The 27,384-nt window shown below is 41.0% G+C and overlaps 1 protein-coding gene across 1 annotated transcript; it reads right to left on the minus strand.

Moving 5' to 3' along the window:
* Nucleotides 1-3,834: 3,834 nt before the first annotated feature.
* LOC109893184 (nuclear body protein SP140-like) lies at nt 3,835-26,751 on the minus strand. Its single transcript, XM_031827164.1, has 16 exons — nt 26,519-26,751; nt 26,201-26,387; nt 20,443-20,617; nt 19,988-20,209; nt 19,676-19,795; nt 18,712-18,845; nt 14,017-14,064; nt 13,419-13,467; nt 13,099-13,227; nt 12,240-12,379; nt 11,974-12,042; nt 9,103-9,230; nt 8,832-8,949; nt 8,600-8,674; nt 6,790-6,933; nt 3,835-6,576 (listed from the first exon to the last, which is right to left on the minus strand). Exons 2-16 carry the CDS (start codon nt 26,342-26,344, stop codon nt 6,463-6,465), a joined length of 1,809 nt encoding a protein of 602 aa, XP_031683024.1. The 5' UTR covers nt 26,345-26,387; nt 26,519-26,751; the 3' UTR covers nt 3,835-6,462.
* Between the last annotated feature and the right edge of the window lie 633 nt (nt 26,752-27,384).

Genomic DNA, 27,384 nt, shown 5'->3' on the forward strand with positions numbered 1-27,384 from the left:
CACCCCCATAGAGACTGCCAGAGGACCGGACAGCATGCCCTCCGATTTGACACACTGAACTCTGTCTGCAAAGTAATTGGTGAACCAGGCAAGGCAGTCATCCGAAAAACCGAGGCTACTGAGTCTGCCGATAAGAATATGGTGATTGACAGAGTCGAAAGCCTTGGCAAGGTCGATGAATACGACTGCACAGTAATGTCTTTTATCGATGGCGGTTATGATATCGTTTAGTACCTTGAGTGTGGCTGAGGTGCACCCATGACCGGCTCGGAAACCAGATTGCACAGCGGAGAAGGTACGGTGGGATTCGAGATGGTCAGTGACCTGTTTGTTGACTTGGCTTTCGAAGACCTTAGATAGGCAGGGCAGGATGGATATAGGTCTGTAACAGTTTGGGTCCAGGGTGTCTCCCCCTTTGAAGAGGGGGATGACTGCGGCAGCTTTCCAATCCTTGGGGATCTCAGACGATATGAAAGAGAGGTTGAACAGGCTGGTAATAGGGGTTGCGACAATGGTGGCAGATAGTTTCAGAAATAGAGGGTCCAGATTGTCAAGCCCAGCTGATTTGTACGGGTCCAGGTTTTGCAGCTCTTTCAGAACATCTGCTATCTGGATTTGGGTAAAGGAGAACCTGGAGAGGCTTGGGCGAGGAGCTGCGGGGGGGGCGGAGCTGTTGGCCGAGGTTGAAGTAGCCAGGCGGAAGGCATGGCCAGCCGTTGAGAAATGCTTATTGAAGTTTTCGATAATCATGGATTTATCAGTGGTGACCGTGTTACCTAGCCTCAGTGCAGTGGGCAGCTGGGAGGAGGTGCTCTTGTTCTCCATGGACTTCACAGTGTCCCAGAACTTTTTGGAGTTGGAGCTACAGGATGCAAACGTCTGCCTGAAGAAGCTGGCCTTAGCTTTCCTGACTGACTGCGTGTATTGGTTCCGGACTTCCCTGAACAGTTGCATATCACGGGGACTATTCGATGCTATTGCAGTCCGCCACAGCATGTTTTTGTGCTGGTCGAGGGCAGTCAGGTCTGGGGTGAACCAAGGGCTGTATCTGTTCTTAGTTCTGAATTTTTTGAACGGAGCATGCTTATCTAAAATGGTGAGGAAGTTACTTTTAAAGAATGACCAGGCATCCTCAACTGACGGGATGAGGTCAATGTCCTTCCAGGATACCCGGGCCAGGTCGATTAGAAAGGCCTGCTCACAGAAGTGTTTTAGGGAGCGTTTGACAGTGATGAGGGGTGGTCGTTTGACTGCGGCTCCGTAGTGGATACAGGCAATGAGGCAGTGATCGCTGAGATCCTGGTTGAAGACAGCGGAGGTGTATTTGGAGGGCCAGTTGGTCAGGATGACGTCTATGAGGGTGCCCTTGTTTACAGAGTTAGGGTTGTACCTGGTGGGTTCCTTGATGATTTGTGTGAGATTGAGGGCATCTAGCTTAGATTGTAGGACTGGCGGGGTGTTAAGCATATCCCAGTTTAGGTCACCCAACAGAACAAACTCTGAAGCTAGATGGGGGGCGATCAATTCACAAATGGTGTCCAGGGCACAGCTGGGAGCTGAGGGGGGTCGGTAGCAGGCGGCAACCGTGAGAGACTTATTTCTGGAGAGAGTAATTTTCAAAATTAGTAGTTCGAACTGTTTGGGTATGGACCTGGAAAGTATGACATTACTTTGCAGGCTATCTCTGCAGTAAACTGCAACTCCTCCCCCTTTGGCAGTTCTATCTTGACGGAAGATGTTATAGTTGGGTATGGAGATCTCTGAATTTTTGGTGGCCTTCCTGAGCCAGGATTTAGACACAGCAAGGACATCAGGGTTAGCAGAGTGTGCTAAAGCAGTGAGTAAGACAAACTTAGGGAGGAGGCTTCTGATGTTGACATGCATGAAACCAAGGCTTTTTCGATCACAGAAGTCAACAAATGAGGGTGCCTGGGGACATGCAGGGCCTGGGTTTACCTCCACATCACCCGCGGAACAGAGAAGGAGTAGTATGAGGGTGCGGCTAAAGGCTATCAAAACTGGTCGCCTAGAGCGTTGGGGACAGAGAATAAGAGGAGCAGGTTTCTGGGCATGGTAGAATATATTCAGGGCATAATGCGCAGACAGGGGTATGGTGGGGTGCGGGTACAGCGGAGGTAAGCCCAGGCACTGGGTGATGATGAGAGAGGTTGTATCTCTGGACATGCTGGTAGTAATGGGTGAGGTCACCGCATGTGTGGGAGGTGGGACAAAGGAGTTATCAGGGGTATGAAGAGTGGAACTAGGGTCTCCATTGTGAACTAAAACAATGATAACTAACCTGAACAACAGTATACAAGGCAAATTGACATTTGAGAGAGACATACAGCGAGGCATACAGTAATCACAGGTGTTGAATTGGGAAAGCTAGCTAAAACAGTAGGTGAGACAACATTGGGTTGTTATTTTGCCTGAAATGTTACATCAGTTCATCTTTCAATCACCCACATGGGTTTATGCTCCTAAAAAACAATGAGGAAATGGTAGAGGTAGGACTTGTAGTGCGTTGAGCGTCACAAATAGAACCAAGTTCTATTTTAGCGCCTGGCCACGCAGATGCTCGCTGACGTGCGCGAGCAGTGTGGGTGCAATGATTGAATAGCATGTATGTGATAAATTTATTTTGCAACACTTGCGTACGCGACGCGTCTGGTCTGGTCAGCATGTTAGCTGCTTAGAGATTTCAACACATGCCTCGGAGCTCAGGTATCAAACGTAACATCACTATAAAACACCAAATATGAATTAATATGCTGTGAAAAGTAAACACTTTAGGGGACAGTGGGGTAAGTTGAGCCATTTTTTTACATTCAGAGTCACTCCGTCAAGCGAAATATAGTGTTCTTTCTAACAAAATATCTACATATATTTCAGGATGTTGTGCATCCCTGGAAATAATCAGAATTCATGATAACATTACAATTTTGAAAACATAGCTAGTCCCAAAAAAATGGTCTCTTGGCACAACTTATGAGGTAAGGTGAGCTGCGGGACAGGATAATTTAAGCCACCTAAAGATGTCAGTACTGAATAAAATTGCCACAATTTAAAAAAAAACATGTCTATCTATATTTCCCAAACACAATTCACAATCACTTTTTGTCTTTTAATCATTTTAAGCATCTTTTAACACAGGCTTAACACCTTTTTACAACACTTTTAACATAGGCCAGGCCCTGTTGTTGACTCATATCCCAGCGATAATGCCTTGCATTAAGCCTGGGAAGGAAACACTTCAATTGGCTCAATTTAACAGATGGGAAACATTTTGACTATATTAGCCCACACAGCTACAAGGATGCACTTTTATGCTAGGTTTAGGACCTAATAGTGAAGCTTATAGACTCCAACTGATGTATAGAACAATATTATAATTATCTACTTTGGTTTAGATTAAAGTATCATAATACCTATAACACAATAAATGTATTTGACTTGGTGAAAATCTGTTTTTTGGACACTTTTTTCATTTGGTTTCTCCCTTCACAGACTTCCTCAGATGATGACCTCTTCCTAAATATTTGGTCAAATCTTGCACCAATCCCTTGTAATTACAGTAAAACACTGTGAAATATAAACCCTCACCTCAATTAATGTAATTCATTCATCCAATCATGAATTCCTTTCAATGATGGTAGCATTCACTTTTTTTTTACAGTATAGACCTAGTACAGTCAATTTTACGGTATTGTGCTGTGTCATTACACAATACTTGCTGTGATACTGTATGTACATTACAGTAGTTGTACTTTAATATTAAATACCGAATTTTAAATGCCACGAGCTGCCTATAAATTACTGTCAAATTCATGATGACACCTTTAAAGTGAATTTATTGAAAATTAAGGCACATTGCCTATGTAACTAGACCCTCAAAACATTAAACTATTAAAACATTTCAACAATATTTGTTTTTTAAGCTGTTGAATACAGACTTCTGGTCTAAAACTAGGTCTGAACCTTGGAGATTTATCCTTGTCTTGTGACAATTTTGAGAAATCTAATGAAACTTCTCTGAATCATACTTCACCTTAATAATGCATAATATGTGACTTATTTGTTAAGTACAACCTTAACTTATTTAAAGCCTGTAAAGTAGGCCTACATGTTTTTGTGACCGATGGGATTAAATTGAACCTTTGAGTGGGTGGGTATGTCTATAGAAATGTTGCGGTCTCTACTGCTCACCATGTGCATTTTCTCCGGAATGAGGTGGTGGTCTCGGAGCTGGTTAAGAAAGGTGTGTGGTTGCTCCATGCACGACATTTCTGTTTTACTACAGCAGAAAAACTGCAGTAGCTGTTTATCTGTCAGAAAATCCAACGGGTCCATTGGCGCCGATCGCAACTGCTGTTGCCCTCTTCAATTCAGTTTTCTTTATTGAAAAATTGCTATATTTACCAGTTCACTGAATAATGAATGATCAGGTTCATATTGGGTTGCACATATAGATTCAGAAATGAAAGTATGATTGTAGGCTATTTACATTTCAATACAGGCCCAGGGTGGATAGATTCATTCGGACTGTAGACGCGCAAAAGCATGCGAGACGAAAACACTACATTCCAGTTTAGACGATGGACGCAATCAAAACGTTTTCATCTGCGGCCTACAATATGTTGTTGTTGTTATTTTCGAAGGTAAAATACATCTCCCGCCAGCACGGAAGGCCACTTCAAATGACGTTGACCTTTGAAAAGTGAAAGTGCTCATGTGACGGTCCTGGTCGCGCTCGGCGAGACAACAAAATACCCGCCCCTTACGAGAATTGTCCCAAGTAAGCAAAAATGACGTTAAAAAGACCTCTACTATCCGTATTTTCAAGACGTTGAAGTTAGGTTAAATTTAGGTTCTAAATGAAAGGTGAAAATATGCATTTTCCAGATGTTGAAATCAGGTTCATTTTCGTTTCTGAATGAAAGTTGAAATACGTCATTTATAGACCTCTATGTTTGGGCCAAATCAAAGCTCGCCCAGACCAGACAAAATCTGAACCAAACCTATGAGTGGTCCAGAGTGGACCAACAAGCAACATCTGTAGATATGGAAACCGAGGCCGGTCCAGATGGCACCAAAAAAGACATTGGACAAAGACCAAAAAAGACATCCAGAAGGCATCAGTGTCGGTCAGTGCTTACTGAGGTATAGTTTACAGTGTCGCCTGACATAGAATTTTAGGAATGCCCATCTATGTGGGAGGCCTACCATTTGTAAAACACAACGCAAAGACTGCAGGTGCGGACAGGACCCCCCCAAAAATATGTCAAAAAGACATCAGCTTGAGCTTATTGAGGTGTAGCCTATCATGTCGGCCCGCAATAGAATTTTATGAATGCCCATCGATATGGTAGACCCACCGGCATTGGCTTTATTAGTCCTATTGGCTATTTAAGTTCTGAATATCAGCTTACCAACTTTATCCTTCGTTATCCTGAGCCGATATGCAATGTGTTGACAGTTTGGGAAATGCAGAAGTATTTTCTTTTTCGCTACCATTAGCTCGTAAAAGAAATATACAGATACAAACTTGAAACCACTGATGTATGGGATGAAACTCATACAGAAGAACATTTTCAATTCAGGGTGCTCTAGCAGATAACCCATTATTATAATTATATCAGATAATGTGATATTACCAGGTTATGGCTACTTGGTGAGCACTAGCACTGCTCTCCTGGCTACACATTGTGGTGACCCATGGTGATTGAAATGCCTGGTCATGGTTATCAATCTTATTTTCAGAAAAAGGAGCAAAACGTAATCAAAACGCATGTCCCTATCTTTTTTTCTCTCAAGATATGGCGAATTTAAACAGGCGGAATAAAAAGATTTTAGCAAATGGAACGCAGGTCCACTGAGTTGCAAACTAAGTGGATGGGTCTAGCTCATTGCTTAGCAGCTAATGGTGATTTGTAGATCTGACGCAGTTGCTACCTCAGATTGTGAGCCCAGTGAGTGTATTGAAAGAGATATGCAGTACCTGCAGATGGCCACGGCGAAGAGCAAGAGAGCATGTTTTTTTTGCAAAAAAAACACTAACCCTTAACCCTTAACCCAAGGTCTATCCCTTAAAACAGTTGCACCAACTTCAGCAATTGCCTGCATTGTGGAAGGATCTAAAATCTATAATCATTAAGTTGTTTTTGTTTGACCATGCAAACGAGACCAAATACATGAATGTGATATTTGAGGCTCTCTCTCACTGATTAATTGTACAATGCAGACATTTACTGTGTGAAATGCAATGTTATCACCATCATTCTATTTCAATTATCATCACACACCCATTTTGACTGCTAGAACGAATGAAAGAAATTCATGAAAGGACTAGATGGATAATAATGTACATGCAAGTCTGTATGAAGGCTGTATAGAAAGACCAGGGCATGGTGAATATTTCCTGTTGTCTCATAGTGAGATAACAGTACAGACTTGATGAAGGCTCTACTGGCTGTTGGATGCAGTTGGATGCTGAAGCTGGATACTGAATGTACTCTTGAACTCTCTCTCAAATAGATCCTTCAATCTTTCGCCCATCACACGGAACTCTGCATTATCCTTCATTAAAAAAAGACAGACACATTTCTTTAGAAAAGATAATAAACTAGAAATGCAATAAACACAACTCATTTAGCCTAATTCATATTTGTTATGGATTAAACAAAGACACATTGTTAAAATGTTATACATGCATTAGCGCAATTCCAAGATTTGTTTTCAAAAATGTTGCCTCGAGTCTTCACATTGGATACTGCCGTAGTGCAGTCTTACCCTGTTAAATGTGGCACAGTTGGTGAAGATAAGCAACACATCAGACACAAAGTGTTGCACTGACTGGTAGAGATTCTGCTGCAGCTTCTCCACAACCCTATCCAGCCAAATAGGGGTCTTTATCACACTGGTGTAGTTTCTCACCTGGGAATTGAACATACAGTTGAAGTCGGAAGTTTACATATACTTAGGATGGAGTCATTAATACTCATTTTTCAACCACTCCACAAATTTCATGTTAACAAACTATAGTTTTGGAAAGTCGGTTAGGACATCTACTTTGTGCATGACACAAGTAATTTTTCCAACAATTGTTTACAGACAGATTATTTCACTTATAAATCATTGTATCACAATTCCAGTGGGTCAGAGGTTTACATACACTAAGTTGACTGTGCATTTAAACAGCTTGGAAAATTCCAGAAAATTATGTCATGGCTTTAGAAGCTTCTGATAGGCTAATTGACATCATTTGAGTCATTTGGAGGTGTACCTGTGGATGTATTTCAAGGCCTAGCTTCAAAATCAGTGCCTCTTTGCTTGACATAATAGGAAAATCTAAAGAAATCAGAAAAAAATTTTGTAGACCTCCACAAGACTGGTTCATCCTTGGGAGCAAATTTCCAAACGCATGAAGGTAACACGTTAATCTGTACAAGTAATAGTACACAAGTATAAACACCAGGGGACCACGCAGCCGTAATAACTCTCAGCAAGGAGACGCGTTCTGTCGCCTAGTGGTTAGAGCATTGGACTAGTGACCGAAAGGTTGCAAGTTCAAATCCCCAAGCTGACAAGGTACAAAATCTGTCGTTCTGCCCTTGAACAGGCAGTTAACCCACTGTTCCTAGGCCGTCATTGAAAATAAGAATTTGTTCTGAACTGACTTGCCTAGTAAAATAAAGGTAAAAAAAATTTTTAAAAAAGTTCTTTGGTGCGAAAAGTGCAAATCTATCCCAGAACATCAGCAAAGGACCTTGTGAAGATGCTGGAGGAAACAGGTACAAAAGTATCTATATCCACAGTAAAACGAGTCCTATATCGACATAACCTGAAAAGCCGCTCAGCAAGGAAGAATCCACTGCTCCAAAACCGCCATAAAAAAGACAGACTACGGTTTGCAACTGCACATGGGGACAAAGATCGTACATTTTGGAGAAATGTCCTCTGGCCTGATGAAACAAAAATAGAACTATTTGACCATAATGACCATTGTTGTGTCTGGAGAAAAAAGGGCGAGGCTTGCAAGCCGAAGAACCACATCCCAACCATGAAGCACGGGGTAGCGGGATCATGTTGTGGGGGGTGCTTTGCTGCAGGAGGGACTGGTGCACTTCACAAAATAGATGGCTTCATGAGGTAGGAAAATTATGTGGATATATTGAAGCAACATCTCAAGACATCAGTCAGGAAGATAAAGCTTGGTTGCAAATGGGTCTTCCAAATGGACAATGACCCCAAGCATACTTCCAAAGTTGTGGCAAAATGGTTTAAGGACAACAAGGTATTGGAGTGGCCATCACAAAGCCCTGACCTTAATCCCATAGAAAAATTGAAAAAGCGTGTTTGAGCAAGGAGGCCAACAAACTGACTCAGTTACACCAACAACTAATTGGGTGTATGTATGTCTCTCTACTATTAATTCCTACATTTCACATTCTTAAAATAAAGTGGTGATCCTAACTGACCTAAGACAGGGAATTTTTACTTGGACTAAATGTCAAGAATTATTGTGAAAAACTGAGTTTAGAGAGAGAGAGAGAGAGAGAGAGAGAGAGAGAGAGAGAGAGAGAGATCCAAGCAAACTTACGTGGATGCAAGGATCTGCCACAAAGATGTGGTCCTCGTCCGCATGGTATAGACACAGCAGGAGGTACTGGCATTCCTGTCAGAGTAAACACACCATTATGTGACTGGTCAAGGATTGCTTAAATTGAATTCTGAATAATTATTTCATGCGAAGTATATAATGATGATTATAATGGACAAGCAATTTGAGGCAATTGGCCCAATGGTAGAAGTCATTAATTCAGGCTCCTCACCAGTAGGTTGTCTGAGATTCGGCGGGTTAAGGCTTCCTGGTAGGTCATTTGTTTGGGGTAGCGCCACGACTGACTGGCCCTCAGTACACAGACTGTACAGATCCACGGACAATCATCCCTGTGATTACACACACACACGCACACAAACATTTCAATAGTGCACAAATAAGCTGACAGCTACGTTTACCTACAGTACACAGAACAAACAGACCTCTCTTGTATCAATCTCTTTCTCTCACACTGTCTCTCATCAACCCTCAACTCTTCTCACCCCAGGATAGCATCATCCACATTAGGAAGATGACATCTCTGATGGAAGGAGCGGGGACACTTATCACAGCATATCAAGTTGCCCTGGCTTCTACAGATGAAGCAGTCGTCATCGTTATCCTGATCATGCTGCCAAGACAGAGAAGAGAGGAAGGTGAGAAGGAAATGGTTAACAATCAAGCACCAACTGCCTGTTTGTGTGTTAACGAATATCGTACAGATTGGTTTCCCACACCCTCGGGTGTAAAACAAGGACATGCCTTATCACCAACTCTGTTTGCTATGTTTATGAATGATTTGGCAAAATAAATGAAACAGTTAAATACTGGAGTAGGATATGATGATGAAATGCTGATGTATTTTTATGGCAGAAACTGAACAAAACCTGCGGAAAATGTTATTACGTCCAGTCAATTGATTTTCAATTTTGTGGTGGTAAAGACATTTTTGAGTTTACTAGCAACTATAAATATTTGGGTCTTTATTTTGATGAACATAAGACCTTTCAATACAGCACATCTGCCCTGGCTGACTCAGCATGTAGAGCTGTTGGGGGATTTATAGGAAAAACAAAAACACTCAAAGATATTGGTTATGCCACATATTCCAAACTTTCAGACAATTGTGTCCTGTTGTGTACTATTCAGCAGGAGTGTGAGATGCTAAGGGGTATCTCAAAGCAGTACTTATTCTTTAGGTGTCCACAAGTTTGCGCCTACGTCGGCAATAACTGGACTGGGAACCCAGGGGAAGTGAGATGGAAGGCGTGCATGGTGAGACTTTGGAATAGACTTGCTGGGAATGTTTTTCAATGGGATCTCTTCACAGGAGGAGCCTGGGCAACCAAAATGTTGGACCTTTTCCAGCAGTCTGACTTTTAACATTTGTACGAAGACCAAATTAAGGGAGATATAGTCACTAGAAACAACTGATGAACAATATGAAAATAAATGGGTGGGGGAGATACTGGCTAGGGTCTTTTTTCTCCATTTCTGCCTGACTGACTTGCCCAAAATATACTGCCTGCTGCTCAGGCCCTGAAGCCAGGATATGCATGTAATTGGTACCATTGGAAAGAAAACAGTCTGACGTTTGTAGAAATGTTAAACTACTGTAGGAGACTAAAACACACAAGATATGGTAGGAGAAAACCAAAGAAAAACCAACCATACTTTATCTTTGAGAGCCCATGCGAGAACATATAGGGATTTTTTTTAAATCTAGCTTCCAGTATGCAATTCCTATGGCTTCCACTGGACATCAATAGTCTTTGTTCAACGCTTCAGGCTTGTTTCTTCCCAAACGAGGAAGAATTATGAGTTTTGATACAGGGACTCAATAGTTGGAAATTAGCACGCGACAAAGAGGACGCGCACCTGCCAATATCATTTTCCTATTAAACATACTTCTTTCCGTTTGAAATATTATAGTTTAATGACATTTTAGGGTATCTGAGGATTGTATAGAAACGTATTTTGACTTGTTTTAACAAAGTTTAGAGGTAGCTTTTTGGATTCCTTTCTCTGCATGTTGAACGAGTGGATTACTCAAATCGATGGCTCCAACTAAACAGACTTTTTGGGATATAAAGAAGGATTTTATCTAACAAAGCGACACTACATGTTGTAGCTGGGACCCTTTGGATCACAAATCAGAGGAAGATTTTCAAAAAGTAAGTGAATATTAATCGCTATTTGTGAATTTATGAAACCTGTGCTGGAGGAACAATGTTTTGATGTGGGGTGCCGTCCTTTGCTGTAAAGCCTATTGTAAATCGGACAGTGCAGTTAGATTAAAAATAATGTAAACTTTTAAACGATATAAGACACTTGTATGTTCCTAAATGTTTAATATTCATAATTTTTATGATTATTTATTTGAATTGCAGTTTCACAGGAAGTTATCCCGCTTGCGGGGCGCCTAGCCTTAAGAAGTTTCATAAACCCATGAACCTTTTGATTTGATTAAGTGTGAATTTGTGTGTGAGAGATACAGTATATTATGTACAACCTACCTAAAAGCAAGAGATCGCCATGTGTAAGACCAGGGATATTTCCCCTGCGTATTGAAACAGGTCGGGATAATGGTAAAATGGATGAGGAAAAACTATGTAACTATTGTGACCTCGAAGAAATAGAGAATAACATTCATTTGAGCATCTATTACACTTCCTACCGCGATATATACATTTTTCTTTATTCCAGAAAGCCCACCAGATTTACCCTGGCAATAGTGATGAGTGATGAGGAAGGCTGAGTGATGAGGAGAAACTGAAATGTTTTTTTGTACATTGTGTATTTCTGTTTGCTGATTTTTTTTAATAAAGCCTGGAATAAAAGAAGGGAGACCAGTAATTACATTCTAAAAGTATTTAGCTCCTATATAGCAAAGTGCACATATGTGTATAGATTGTCTGTAGGGCTGTCTCACAGTCTTCTCTCTGATCTCACACTTGAATCTTGTCTTTATGCAAGATCAGGTTGAAACACCTTCTGTTGAATTTTTCTGTATTTATTTTGTATTATTTTTACTGGTCTAGGGTTATTATTATTATTATTATTCCTTGTATAACCTTATCTAATTATTGTGTACTGATTTAATTTTCATTATTCATGCGGTGCTCACTGCGCAGGACACCAGAAGAATTATCACTGTGAATCATTGTAATGCTTGTTTATGTGTCAATTAATCCTGTAAGGGATGGGTTGACAACTGATGATTTGACATGTCATTCATTCATTGCCTTTACAGTGATGTTAAGAAACATATTGGAATTTCATTATTACAACTGAAGCATGCATTTAACCAATGTGATTGGCTGATTGGTAAGTGGGTGCCACCATGTTCCTGAGGATTCGAGGGGGAAACGTACCCTGTCTTTGGCCGTGGAGCTGCACAGCTTGCACTTACACAGGAGAGAGTGGATGACCAAGATCTTACTCTGGAAATGAGAAACAAACAAAGACAGTAGTAGAACTATTAAAATGTTTTTTTAAGAAGGGAAATGTTTTCATCGCAGGTCCTTAAAGACCTTGCAGACTCTCTTAAGCCATTCCTTGTACAGTAGTTTGGTAAGTGTCAAACACTATTTTTTCTCTCATCTCCCTTCCTCTATCTCTGTTATCTTTCCGTCTGCACCTCGATGAGGACGCTGAGTGGTTTCCCGTCCCACTGGATGTCTTTCTTCCAGGAGGGATCTTCCAGAGCTGACTCCCCCTTCACAAACTCCACCGGGGTCATCCAGCGCAGCTCTGTACGGATGCTCTTTCCACACGACCCTGGGGCAACAGAGAAGAAGGACAAGCTCAAATGAAACCCAATTATAACCCTAGTATAAATCCAATATGGCACATTACAGCTGACCAGAGTGACATGGGGCTATGGTAAAATAACTTGTAGCGTATTATAGATAATAGCAAAAATTGTGTAATTTACTTCACTTTGTTACATTTATTTTTGCAGGGACATTTTCAGTACAAGTGCCGGTTTTAGCAAGTCGGCAAACTTTTGACCGTAGTCCCTGGGCAGTACAGACAATGAGCACATACAGAGCAGAGAGCAGCAACACATGACAACTAACTCTTAGTATGCAGACAGAAAGATCAATAACACAATAAGCAACCAAACCAAATACAGAAAATGAACAAACAATATCTACACACCTCACAAACTACAGACAGGTTGTGTGTTGCACAGTTACGTGTGTCTGAAGGCAGTGAGTTCCAGACATGGGAAGCTCTCACAGTGAAAGCCGTCTGACTGAAGGTGCTTTTCCTTAAGGGAACGATACAGTCACCTCTCATGGCAGACCTTGTGGATCTGCTGAAATGGGTTTTTTGCTTGATAAAAGCACTAAGTGGGGTCAGTATTTGAGGTGCAGCCAGAGAAAGAGGGTTGCCAACATGTAAAAGTGTCTCCAGTACCTTCAATAGTTTCAAAGACATGGCAATAGCTATAGAATGTTGTTTATTAAACCTTCTGAGAATAAAAATTGTACCTGATGCAAACCGATCCTTATGTAGCATTCCATTGATGGCTCCACAGGTGACTTTGAAGACTTCCTCTTTTTCCTGCTCAGCTTCTTCCTCCTCCTCTTCCTCCTCCTCATCGTCATTCTCCTCAGATTCTGAAGTAAAGATAAACAAAGAGGTTTAGGGAAAGATGGTTTATTATATAAGTGTGAAGGGTCAGGCCTGCGTCACAAAACCTTATAACAACAAAAACACAAAGTTAGAGAGACAACACCATCCCGTTTACCAGATAGTCATGTCTAAAGGATTCAGAAAGATTCCATTGAGTTGTGATTGTTGTACATACCTGTGATTGAGCCTGCTGATTGGTTAGAGAGAAACAGTGCTCTCTTGGCCTAGATATGAGAAAAGGGACAGACCAGTTTTACATATATCAATCACATAATAGACTCTTCTTTATCCAATATGGTAAGAACATGGACAAACAAAATGATCATTGGTCAAAGTATGATCACGCACAAGAAATATAAATTCATGCCCGTATAAACATCAGAATATCAACGGATAAGGCTAAGCTGTTGTCAAGTTTAGATGTTGCAATAAAACTGATTTATGACTAACATCTATAAACAACATGTACTCAGATGCTATGTCGATGCAGCACTTTCTATGCATTTTCAATGGTTCCACATGTTTCTATGCCCAGTATGGTAAGAGGTTGTACTTACAGAAGCTCAATTACCATGCTGTGTTACCGTTTGATTCATTCGTAAGGGACCTCCAAACAGTTATTCAGTTATTACAAAGTATGTTTTACATAGAATGATGTGGGTGAACTGTTATCGAGATATACAGTATGATGTGGATGTACTAAGCATTTGAGAGCATTTGTAGTTTGACTGTTAATCCAGAGGATGTGGTATATTGAAAGTTTGGTCTCCTACCTGTGCACTCTTTCTTCTTTTAAAGTCTGGTGAAGTTAAATGACCTTCCTGAGGTGGGTGGGATTGTGATGGGAGGGGGTAGAGAAAGGGGGACAGACATTGCTTTTTAGTGTTGAGTGACTGAATGGCATATCAGTGAAATACCTGTACAGTTAGTTTCTTTACAGAAAAAACAAAAAGGTTATAATGTGTAGCTATAGTTCGTTGCTCTGTCTGGCTCAATTTTCTGGTATATGTAATGATAAACCGATATGCTGTGGTAAAAGTAGGGGAGACCGGGGTTGGTTGTCTCACGGGTTGGTTGTCACAGTGCTAATTACTACCAACCGAAATGGAGCTGTGTGAATTCTTCAAAATAACGCATCCACCTGGTAAATTCATGTCAGCATGACAAAACATTAAGGTGAGGAGAATGTATGTTTTTTATAAGTACAAGTAAAAAAAATATGTGTGATATTTTCTTTGTAGATGTTTGAATTATGGGAGTATCCATGAACGTACATTTGTTGAAAAGAGGAAAGGGAGAGCTATATTTCAAACCTACAGTGCCTTGCGAAAGTATTCGGCCCCCTTGAACTTTGCGACCTTTTGCCACATTTCAGGCTTCAAACATAAAGATATAAAACTGTATTTTTTTGTGAAGAATCAACAACAAGTGGGACACAATCATGAAGTGGAACGACATTTATTGGATATTTCAAACTTTTTTAACAAATCAAAAACTGAAAAATTGGGCGTGCAAAATTATTCAGCCCCCTTAAGTTTGGTGTCCCCTTGAGCAAGGCACTTAACCCTAATTGCTCCTGTAAATCGCTCTCTGGATTAGAGCATCAGTTAAATGACGTAAATGTAGCTTGTTTTTGGTCGCAAATGTAGGAATGGCTGAAGATTTACAACATTTACCTGGAACAAACTCTGCATAGAGTAGCACTGCTGCATAGAGTAGCACATTGCCTCTCTCTCACACACACATTTTTTCCTGTCACACACCGACACACACAGACACGTGTGTTCAAACACACAAATAGACACACATTTACTAAAAATGTCATGTAATTCTTAAGGCATAAAATGCAGAATTTTGTTAGGAATATTGTTTAATCAAAGACAGGCTATTTCTAAGAATCTGTCTGCTACATTGCTTCACTTCTTGTTACAAAAGCAATAAGCAGCAAGCAAGCATCGTGACATCCAACCCCACGATGGGGCTGGTTGTCACAGGTGGACAGAGTGTGTTTGAAGGCTTCTAAAATAAAATAACATGTTATTTGTCACGCTAACAGGGTTAGACTAACAGTGAAATGCTTACTTATGGGTCCTTTTCCAACAATGCAGAGTTAAAGATAACAAGGTAATTGAGGTAGCTACGCACTGTAGGTAGGGGTATCGCGACTAGGCAACAGGGTAGATAATTAACAGTAGTAGCAGCATATGTGGTGAGTGTGAAAGTGTGTGTGTGTGAGTGGGGTTAGTATGCATGTGTGTGCATGTTATGTGTGTGGGTGTCAGGGATTGACATGAATTCAAAGCACACACATAATTGACACTGCCGGACTGCACACGGGACCTGAATGCAGTTAATAAACCCCACAGGGTCTAACCCCTACTGTATAGCCTATAAAAGAAAGTGTGCCTCTTTGAGCTGTCATTGTGACTCTTCAGACAGTCACAAATTTGATAGGTCTATGCACAATTCACTACATATGCGTCTCTGTCACAGACATGAAGTCTGTTAACAGTTCAGAGAGGCATGAGGGAAAAGGCTATCTTCTCCTGTCCTAGAGCCTAGGCTACTTTCCTATCCAGTCCCAATCCCACTGAAACCCCAAATCCTGACTCATGTCACGCATGATAAATCCTAACTTTATTCTGTAATATATAGGTTGCATTGTGAAAGCACGTCTCTAGCCTACGCATATCAAAATACCGCTGTAATATTTACCCCGCTTCTCTGCGCTGTCTCGTTCTAGCTGCCCATATGAGAGCTTCAGTAGAGAATGTGTGATCAACAAACGATACGAGAGTAGATATGGATATTAAAGATGCCTTGATATTTAAACTATTTGCATTCTTCACTTCCCCATTATTCATGAGCTGATCTGGTATCTTTATAATCTTCAACTAGAATATTATTCTGACATTTGTTGATTATTAAGTTATCTAGCAAGTTTAGCAACTTCGGTCATTGGAATTCTCATTTGACTGCAGTTTGTGTGATTTCACAACGCTATAGTCGGGTTGTGCTCTGTGCGTCCTGAAAGCGCTCTGTGTCGAGATCTGTGCCTACTGCTGAAATGCGCTGAATTAATTGAGGAACATGATAACGTTCAGAATTTATGAACGGCCTGTTTTGCAAATAATAACAATGTCATTGGAGATCAACAATCCTTCTATCAAGGCATCACTACAGATCCGGGTTCGATCCTGGGTTTTGTCGCAGCCGGCTGCATGACCGGGAGACCCATAAGAAGGCGCACAATTGGCCCAGCTGGGTTTGGGCAGGGTTTGGCCAGCTGGGATGTCCTTGTCCCATCTCGTTCTAGCGACTCCTCGTGGCGGCCGGGCGCATGCGCGCTTACTTCAGGTCACCAGCTGTATGGTGTTTCCTCCAACACATTGGTGCGTCTGGCTTCTGGGTTAAGCGAGCAGTATGTCAAGAAGCAGTGCGGCTTGGCGGGTCGTGTTTTGGAGGACGCATGGCTCTCGACCTTCACCTCTCCAGAGTAAGTGCGGGAATTGCAGCTATGGGACAAGACGGTAACTACCAATTGAATGTCACAAAATTGGAGAGAAAAATATATATAATGAAAAACTAATTATAAGTTCATTCTAACATGACTAAATAGCAGTTTTCTTTGCTCTGAAATCTTTACATAGTGGTGCAGCACCCCTCTTATTTGGGGAGAACCCTGGCATCGTGACCATATCTTGGTTGGACAAAATGGGCACTTCCAGTTGTTATGGACATTTCCCGGTACTCTGGATAATTATGAATTATTCCTGGTATTGAGACTTGGTAGATTCTCTGGAAAATATTAATTCCAAGTGGGTGTATGTAGTGTGTGTTTTTATGTATGTGTCGGGGAGTCAGTGTAAGTATGTGTGAATGTGTGGGTAGAGTCCAGGTTGTGTGCATAGAATCAGTGCAAGAGAGTTATTGCAAAAAAGGTCAATGCAGGTAGTCTGGGTAGCCATTTGATTAGCTATTTAGCAGTCTTGTTTAGTAGTCTTATGGCTTGTGGGTAGAAGCTGTTCTGGGTCCTGTTGGTTCCAGACTTGGTACATTGGTACCGCTTACCGTGCAGTAGCAGAATGAACAGTCTATGACTTGGGTGGCTGGAGTCTTTGACATTTTTTGGGCCTTCCTCTGACACTACCTGGTATAGAGGTCCTGGACGGCAGAGAGCTTGGCCTCGGTGATGTACTGGACCATACACACTACCCCCTGTAGCGCCTTGCTGTTGGATGCCAAGCAGTTGTCATACCAAGTGATGATGCAGCCAGTCAAGATGCTCTCAATGGTGCAGCTGTATAACTTTTTGAGGATCTGAGGGCACATGCCCAATCTTTTCAGCCTCTCCTCAGAGGGAAGGACCATGATAGATGGACCATGATAGATGCTTAGCGATGTGGACACCGAGGAACTTGAAGCTCAGGACCGGCTCGACTACCGCCTTGTCGATGTGAATGGGGGTGTGCTCGGCTCTCCGTTTCCTGTAGTCCACGATCAGTTATTTTGTGTTGCTGACGTTGAAGGAGAGGTTGTTGTCCTAGCACTACACTGTCAGAACTCTGACCTCCCTTTAGGTTCTCAACGTCGTCGGTGATCAGGCCTACTACCGTCGTGACGTCGGCAAACTTAATGATGGTGTTGAAGTCGCGCGTGGCCACTCAGTCGTAGGTAAACAGGGAGTACAGGAGGGGACTAAGCACACACCCCTGACGTGCCCTGGTCTTGAGGGTCAGCGTGGCAGATGTGTTGTTGCCTACCCTCACCACCTGGGTGCGTCCGTCAGGAAGTCCAACATCCAGTTGCAGAGGGAGGTATTCAGTCCCAGGGCACTTAGCATAGTGATGAGCTTCGAGGGTACTATGGTGTTGAACTCTGAGCTGTAGTCAGTGAATAGCATTCTCAAGTAGGTGTTCCTTTTGTCCAAGTGGGAAAGACCAGTGTGGAGTGCAATAGAGATTGCGTCATCTATGGATGACGGGTCAGGGAGAGGTTGCAAATGTTAGTGAAGACACTTGCCAGCTGGTCAGTGCATGCTCTGAGTGTGCATCCTGGTAATCTGTCTGGCCCTGCAGCCTTGTGAATGTTAACCTGTTAAAAGGTCTTACAGTGACTCCATTTTTTTATTAGATATGAAGATAGAAAGGGTCAGCCCCCATTTCAACCCAAGACCTTGGTGTTCCTCCTAATATTGAAGAGTGTTGTAAGATATACTGGTGCTGAGAAATACACACAAGAGTAAAATGTGTGACAACCAATGGCAGTCTCCTCTATATGATATTGTATATGAAACATACCTTTTTATATATATCACAGAGTGTAATGTATGGCAACATTGTCCAAATGACATAGGCCTGATTAGAGTATGAAAAGTGACCAAGCTGTTCAACCTTTCTGTGTTATCACGTCTGGTTGAATTGTGTTTTTAAATGGTCAAATAAATTAAATCAAAATATATGCTGTACCTGGATCAGTTTTCCCAGTGTGGTGCCTCTACAGCGGATACTGCACTTCCAGTTCTTACTGCTCTTCTTCCCCCCAAACTCCTGAAAGCCACTTGGGGTGAACCATCGACCCTGGACCACAATGCACCTCTTCCCTGAAACAAACCAATGAGTAAGTCAGATGTCAACCAGCAACCCCGGACCACAATTCTCCTCTCCCCTGGGACAAACCAATGAGGAAGTCAGACATCAACCAGCAAATCTGAACCACAATGCACCTCTCCCCTGAGACAAATCAATGAGGAAGTCAGACATCAACCAGCAAATCTGAACCACAATGCACCTCTCCCCTGAGACAAACCAATGAGGAAGTCAGACATCATACACACCACCACAAATTAAGACCATGCAAAGTCAAATAGACAGTAGTACACATGTGCTTGACTGTGATTGAAACCTGGGAGTTTTTTTGTTTGTTTTAAAACTGTCGTAAACAATTCCTAGGACCTTTTCTGAGATGTTTGTGGACACGGGCCCTGGTTTTGAGGAGTTTTTAAAGGGGCAACCAGCAATTTGAACAATAACAAACCATTCCACACCACTGTGTCGTTACAAGCTCAGGGATGGTGGTGGAAAAAAAGAGCTATGGAGGCAAGGACTGACCATCCATGCTGTTAACATTCTAGTTTTAACCATGTTTTGAGGGTATAGAGTGTGTGTTTACATTTACTTTGTTTACAAACATTGGAGTTAAACAAGCGTGTACAGCATTTTGTTCTGATGGGGTACAACAGTTGAACTAATCTCATGAGGTATTTATAAGTTATATTTTTCAAGAATGAATGGGTACATATCATAAATGTATAAATCCAAAAATGTATGTAGCAACTGCAGATTGCCACTTGGTCTAAGGCAAGGATATTCGGCCAAAACACATCCACCATTACACATAAACACATCATTTAAAGTCCTTGTTATGACCTACCTTTGGCCAGCTTGTCCCTGTTGAGCGTGCCTTCTTTGTCCCCACAGGTGACTGGGAGCTGGGTCTTGTAGATGGGCCAGGTCCAGATGTCAGCTTTCTCATTCTTACTGAAAGGAGATGCTGCATGGGGACACGGTGGGGACAGTCATTAAGATGTGACTTGAAAAAAATAAAAATTCGCCCCCCCTAAAAAACAAACCTACTACCTACGCTATGAATTCAAGAAAATGTCTGTTTGAAGTAAGAGGTACTTTAGACTTCCCTACTCAAGTCCTCCTTTTTCCCCAAGGGAACATGAAGCCTGGGACTCACAGTAGGTCGGCCTCTGAACTTTCCTCTTCTGACTGGGGTTGGACTGTGTGGACGTGCTGGGCTGCTCCTCCACACTCTCACTTCTCTTTTTCTGGTTCCTCTTTTTCCTTCTTGTCTTCTCTTCCTCATCTTCTCCTTCTGCTGAACCCTTCTTCTTCTTATCCTCCTCCCCCTCTTCCTTCTCCACCTTCTCTGGCAGTTTCTCATAGAATGTGAACGACCCTACAAGGGATTGGTGTCAATATTTTGTAAACCATGCAACCTAATTCATGTACACCTAATAAAAAAGTATTATTATTACAAATTAGACAGGGCTTTGAACCTCAACTTCAAAGTATCCACCATTGTGACTACATATATACTCTACTAGGAGTTATAATTATTAACCTATCCATACAAATGCCATAATAATACCATAATAATACAGCAATAAGAGTGAAGGCTCCAGAACTGACCGTCCAGCAGGCGGTTTCGGAGCAGGCGTAAAGTGGGGTACTGCAGCAGGAGGTGGTCCCTGAACACACATTTCCAGAACACCTTGATGCTGTTGGGCCTCTCTGCATCCACCCAGTCCAACACCTGGTACACACCCTTCTCCCTCACCTCCTTACTCTTACACCGAATCAGCTTCTGCAGGAGGAGTCAAATACAACACCATGGTCCAATTTGTGGGGGTTAACAATTTGTAGCTGGAGTAGAGAGGTAGATTTGATTCTCTATATGCAACTGCCATCCCAATCAGTTCCTTTTTACAGACAGAAATTCATGGACACACGTCAGGCATTACTAATCAATGATCATCAACTCCAAAGTCCACTCTTGCAATAACATTCAAAGACCTGTTATTTATATTGTTTGTACACTCCTAGAATTAGTGTTGACCCAATGAACGCTGGTGATCCTCAAGGAACCTCTAGCAGTCAAGCCGGGAAATGGTTACAATCGTTTTTCTCATTTTAATTTTTCCCATCGTTTTAAAAAAATAAGGGCTGTGTTTCATGTAGTCATACCCTGGCATGACGATTTGATAACCGTGTAAATCTCTCTAGGACAAGGTGACTTTTATCATTATATTCGCCTGTATTTACCCCCCCCCCCCCCCCCCAAAAAAAAAGGAAAAGCTATTTAGCTGCTAATGAGGTTATCATAAAGACCCACAAATGCCATGATGATCTGGACGAGACTTCTGAATCGAGGCAACGGTTAGAATCTCTGGATTAACTATCTAATGTTAGCTAAATGTAGTCATGAATACATGATCTACATTTCTTTAAATGGACAATTCTGTGAAATGTATTGTGCAAGTTTAAAATTGACACAATACCAGCAAAGGTGTCAGCTAGAAATTATGTGCAGGAGCTTGCAGGGATTTGTAGTCTTGCAGGATGTCTACTTTTATGCTAATTAGCACTTTCGAATTTGAGCGTAAATAGAACCGAATATATTGATAAAAGTCACCTTCTCCGAGAGAGATTTACAGCAGTCCTTGCAGAGGAATGAATGGAATTACTATACAGTAATACAGTATTTCAGGAAGAAATTAAATGTATTTAAATATTTTTTGTTGTAGTGGAGACAGTAACATTAATATTCAAAAACCAAATAGTTTAAGGAATTGTTAAAAATATTTATCTTATGTTTAGCTCACATTTTATAATTTTAAAGTATGCAATAAATTCGTCAAAAATGTATGTATTTTTTTTTACAATGGAAGAGTACCAAGATGGCTGCATGGTGGCTTCAATACAGTAACCACTTTCAGTCATCGAGGGTTTATACACATCATTGACCTTTACACAGGGGTTCCTCGAAGACCCTCGATGACCCTTTCCAGAGCAGTTCCTCAAGGAACCTTTTTCAACCGGCAAGTTCCGCTGGTGTGGCAACCCAAAAGGTTCTTCCAGGAACTTTCAAAATAGGAGGAAGAATTTTACCAAAGAATTCTGTATTCTGCATTCTACAATTTGTTTTGTTACAAGGTTGGATCAGGGTTTTATTCGGTAGAGTACTACAGTACAGTAAGGTGTACAGTACAGTTTAAATCAGTAGAATAGTACAGTACAGTTTAGTTCAGTAGAGTAAATTATTAAACAATACAGTACATTATACTGAACTCTACTCTGCTGTACTCTAATGTACGGAACTATACTTATTTTATTTACCGTACTGTGCTCTACTGTATTGCACTGTACTCTACTCTACTGTATTATACTGTACTCTCCTGTACAAAATCTGAACCAATTATATACATTTATGTTTGGACCAAATATTGTCCGGATCAAATATGAACCAATCATCCATTTCTATGTTTGGGCTAAATCAAGGCCGGTCGGGACAGGACCAAATCTGAACCAAACATAGACGTCTATGATTGGTTCAGATTTGGTCCAAACATCTACGCCCGTGGATGTTGGAATAAAGGCCGCTCTGGACCACACCAAAAAAAGAAAAAAAGATAATTAAATCCGGACAAGAATTTTAAAAAGACGTCAGCATTGGTCTGTGCTAAGTGGGATTTAGTTTATTGTTGCTTGGTTAACCTATTTCCCCCCAGACATGCCACTATGCAAATCTTATGCCATTAGTAACCCTGACATGTAATCCATATTTCTTTTATATTTTATATTGAAAAGCATGTAAAAAAGTACGTTTTAATCTCAGTCACAATTGTGACTGATAGGATCATGCAATGCTCTGACGATAATAAAATTAAAACACATTTACCACTATTCCTCAACCGCAATATCTATATACAGTGCATTCGGAAAGTATTCAGACGCCTTGACTTTTGTTACGTTACAGCCTTATTCTAAAATGTATTAAATTGTTGTTTTCCCCTCATCAATCTACACACAATACCCCATAATGACAAAGCAAAAACATTTTTTAGACATTTTTTAGACATAAAAAAATGTAATATCACATTTACATAAATATTCAGAGCCTTACTCAGTACTTTGTTGAAGCACCTTCGGCAGCGATTACAGCCTCGAGTCTTCTTGGGTATGACGCTACAAGCTTAACACACGTGTATTTGCAGAGTTTCTCTCATTCTTTTCTGCAGATCCACTCAAGCTCTGTCAGGTTGGACGGGGAGCGTGGTTTCACAGCTATTTTCAGGTCTCTCCAGAGACATTTGATCAGGTTCAAGTCGAGGCTCTGGCTAGGCCACTCAAGGGCATTCAGAAACTTGTCCTGAAGCCACTCCTGCGTTGTCTTGGCTGTGTGCTTAGGGTCTTTGTCCTGTTGGAAGGTGAACCTTTGCCCCAGTCTGAGGTCCTGAGCACTCCTTTCCTCTTTCCCTCGATCCAGACTAGTCTCCATGTCCCTGCTGCTGAAAAACATCCCCACAGAATGATGCTGCCACCACCATGCTTCACTGTAGGGATGGGGCCAGATTTCCTCCAGACGTGACGCTTGGCATTGTACTGCAGCCCACTTACCCACACACCTAAACCCAATTACTCACACACCCCAGCCCCGTTAACCCTATGCCCTAACCCTAACACCCACATGCCAACACCCTAATATTGATACAATCAAGTACCGGAACCTCAATATCCTAGCCAAAAACGCCCTATTTACTAATCAAAGACCCCAGTTCCTTTTCCAATACACCTCATCCCTGTTGCTTCAGTGCGCCTTGGCATACATTTTTACAAGTGTATGGAAATCTATTGGAGGGATGTGACACCATTCTTCCACAAGATATTCCATCATTTGGTGTTTTGTTGATGCTGGTGGAAAACACTGTCTCAGGCACCGCTCAAGAATCTTGAGATCTGGTGACTGAGATGGCCATGGCATATGGTTTTCATGCTCATCAAACCATTCAGTGACCACTCTTGCCCTGTGGATAGGGGCATTGTCATCCTGGAAGAGACCACTCTCATCAGGTGAGAATTGATTCATCATAGATTGAAGGTGATCACTCAGAATGGCTGTGTATTTATTCGTGTTCACCTTGCCCTCTAAGGTACTGAGTAAACCAAAACCATGCCAGGAAAATGCACCCCACACCATAACAGAGCAGCCAGAACTCTTATTTTATGTTTCCTTTATTTTTTTCAGGTACCTGTATATCCAGCTATTCTCTGCACACCACAACCCTGTTATTTGCATATCTTACTCATGTGACCATTGACCTGTATACACATATCATTTCATAGATAAACCCATAGTACAGTGTTATAACACCAATTAGTCAACTAAGCCTGATTACTCATAAACTGTAAAGCAGGTCTACCCCTGCATAGTAGGGCCGTAGCTACATACAGTTGAAGAAGGAATAAGATTACATACACTTAGGTTGAAGCCATTAATACTTGTTTTTCAACCACTCCACAAATGTCTTGTTAACAAACTATAGTTTTGGCAAGTTGGTTAGGACATCTACTTTGTGCAAGACACAAGTAATTTTTCCAACAATTGTTTACAGACAGATTATTTCACTTATAATTCACTGTATCACAATTCCAGTGGCTCAGAAGTTTACATACCCTAAGTTGACTGTGCATTTAAACAACTTGGAAAATTCCAGACAATTATGTCATGGCTTTAGAAGCTTCTGGTAGGCTAATTTACATAATTTGAGTCAATTGTAGGTGTACCTGTGGATGTATTTTAAGGCCTACCTTCAAACTCAATGCCTCTTTGCTTGACATCATGGGAAAAATAAATCAGAGAAATTAGCTGAGACCTCAGACCTCAGAAAACATTTTAGACCTCCAAGGGTCTGGTTCATCCTTGGGAGCAATTTCCAAACGCCTGAAGGTACCACATTCATCTGTACAAGCAATAGTACGCAAGTATGAACACCATGGGACCACGCCATACCACTCAGGAAGGAGACGTGTTCTGTCTCCTAGAGATGAACGTACTTTGGTGTGAAAAGTGCAAATAGTGACCCACTGGGAATGTGATGAAAGATATAAAACCTGAACTAAATCATTCTCTCTACTATTATTCTGACATTTCACATTCTTAAAATAAAGTGGTGATCCTAACTGACCTAAAACAGGGAATTCTTTACTTGGATTAAATGTTAGGAATTGTGAAAAACTGAGTTTAAATGTATTTGGCTACGGTGTAAGTAAACTTCCGACTTCAAAATGTATGCGGACACAGAGGTATGAAATGTTTGTTTAGTGTCTCTTACACAATGGTATACCTTATGTGAGTTTTGCTGAATAGTCACAAGGGTCCCGGGTTTATCAGAGTATTGGGACATGGCCACAGGTGTAAACCTGGTTCATATGGGTAGTTTTTAATCCCGGTGCTGAGTTAATGTGAGTTAATACCTAACAAACACTTTTTTACAACACTTTTAACATAGGCCAGGCCCTGTTGTTGACTCATATCCCAGCAATAATGCCTTGTATTAGGCCTGGGAAGGAAACACTTCAATTGGCTCAATTTACCAAAAGGCAAACATTTATATATTAGCCCACACAGCTACAAGGATACACTTTTATGCTAGGTTTAGGAACTCATATTGAAGCTTACAGAGACCCCAACTAATGTGCTGTATAGAACAATCTTGTAATTATCTACTTTGGTTTAGATACAAGTATCATGATACCTCTAACACAATACATATATTTGACTTGGTGAAAATCTGTTTTTCAGACATTGTCACTTTCAATTTCGTTTCTTCCTTCACAGACTTCCTCAGATGATGACCTCTTCCTAAATATTTGGTCAAATCTTGCACCAATCTCTTGTAATTACAGTAAAATACTGTGAAATATAAAACCTCACCTCAATAAATGTAATTCATTCATCCAATCATTCATTCATTTTAATGATGGTAGCATTGACTTTTTTTTACAGTATATACCTAATACAGTCGATTTTAAGGTAATGTACTGTGTCATTACACAGTACTTGCTATGATACTGTATTTATATTACAGTAGGTGTACTTTAATATTAAATACATAATTTTACTTTGCACCCGAGCTGCCAATGAATTACGTAAAATGCACAATGACCCCTTTAAAGTAAATGTATTGAAAATTAAGGAACATATGTAAACTCGACCCTTAAACATTAAACAAAATATCTAAACATTTCAACTATTTATTTGTTTTTTAGTTTACAGAAGTCGGCTTACAAAAGTTGTTTTTCGGTATTGTGACAGATGGGATTAAATTGAACCTTTGAGTGGGCAGGCGGATATGTCTATAGAAATGTTGCGGTCTCTACTACTCACCGTGTGCATTTTCTCTGGAATGAAGTGGTGGTCTCTGAGCTGGTTAAGAAAGGTGTGTGGTTGCTCCATGCACGACATTTCTGTTCTACTACAGCGGAAATACTGCAGTAACTGCTTATCTGTCAAAAAATCCAACGGGTCCATTGGCGCCGATCGCAAATGCAGTCCACCTCTTCAATTCAGTTTTCTTTGTTGAAAAAAAAATGCAATATTTACCAGATGACTGAATATTATTAACAGTTTAATAATTAACGAACCGGTTCATATTGGGTTGCACATATAGATTCAGAAATGAAAGTATGATTGTAGGCTATTTACAATTCAATACAGGCCCAGGGTGGATAGATTCATTCAGACGATAGACGCGCAAAAGCATTCGAGTCGAAAATAGTCTACATTCCAGTTTGGACGATGGACGCAATCAAAAGGTTTTCAGCTGTAGGCCTACAACATGTTGTTATTGTTATTTTCGAAAAAAAAATAGATCTCCCGCCAGCACGGAAGACCACTTCAAATTACTTTTGGAAAGTGAAAGTGCACATATGACTGTAGTGTACTGGCCACTCTGCCGCCCTAGACGAGAGGACTACTTTTCCGCCCTTTACGAGAATAGTCCCAGTAAGCAAAATTACGTTAAAAAGACGTCTAAAATACGTATTTTTCCAGACGTTGTAGTCAATTCCTGAAAGGTGAAAATAGTATTCTCCAGATGTTGAAATCAGGTTCATTTTCGGTTCTGATTGAAAGTTGAAAATACATCATTAATAGACCTCTACGTTTGGGCCAAATCAAGACTGGCCCAGACCGGACAAAATCTGAACCAAACACAGACCCCTATGATTAGTTCAGATTTGGACCAAAAACCAACATCCGTGGATAAGGAAATCAAGACCTGTCCAGATGGCACCAAAAAAGACATCTAAGATGTCCAAAAGGCATCAGTGTCGGTCAATGCTGTGATCTTGATCTCCACTATAAAAATCATCTAGACAATATCTCACAATACGATTAGACTAACATTTAGTTTTTAACAGCGGAGATTTGTATAATCCTTACTATCTGTCTTGCAACAATGTTTCAATATTCAAATCCAATTTCCAACTGTCCAAATCAACCCCCCCCCCCCCCCCCCCCCACACACAAAAAAATGTATTGGTCACATACACATGGTTAGCAGATGTTAA

Source organism: Oncorhynchus kisutch, linkage group LG6 (assembly GCF_002021735.2).
Source record: "Oncorhynchus kisutch isolate 150728-3 linkage group LG6, Okis_V2, whole genome shotgun sequence".
NCBI lineage: Eukaryota > Metazoa > Chordata > Actinopteri > Salmoniformes > Salmonidae > Oncorhynchus > Oncorhynchus kisutch.

Coding starts and splice junctions, on each gene's coding strand:
- LOC109893184 (XM_031827164.1), bottom strand. CDS start 26,344: ATGGACCCGTTGGATTTTTTGACAGATAAGCAGTTACTGCAGTATTTC. Junction 8,950..9,102: donor GTGGATGATGCTATCCTGGG/GTGAGAAGAGTT, acceptor GTGTAATCACAG/GGATGATTGTCCGTGGATCT. Junction 8,675..8,831: donor GAATCTCAGACAACCTACTG/GTGAGGAGCCTG, acceptor TTACTCTGACAG/GAATGCCAGTACCTCCTGCT.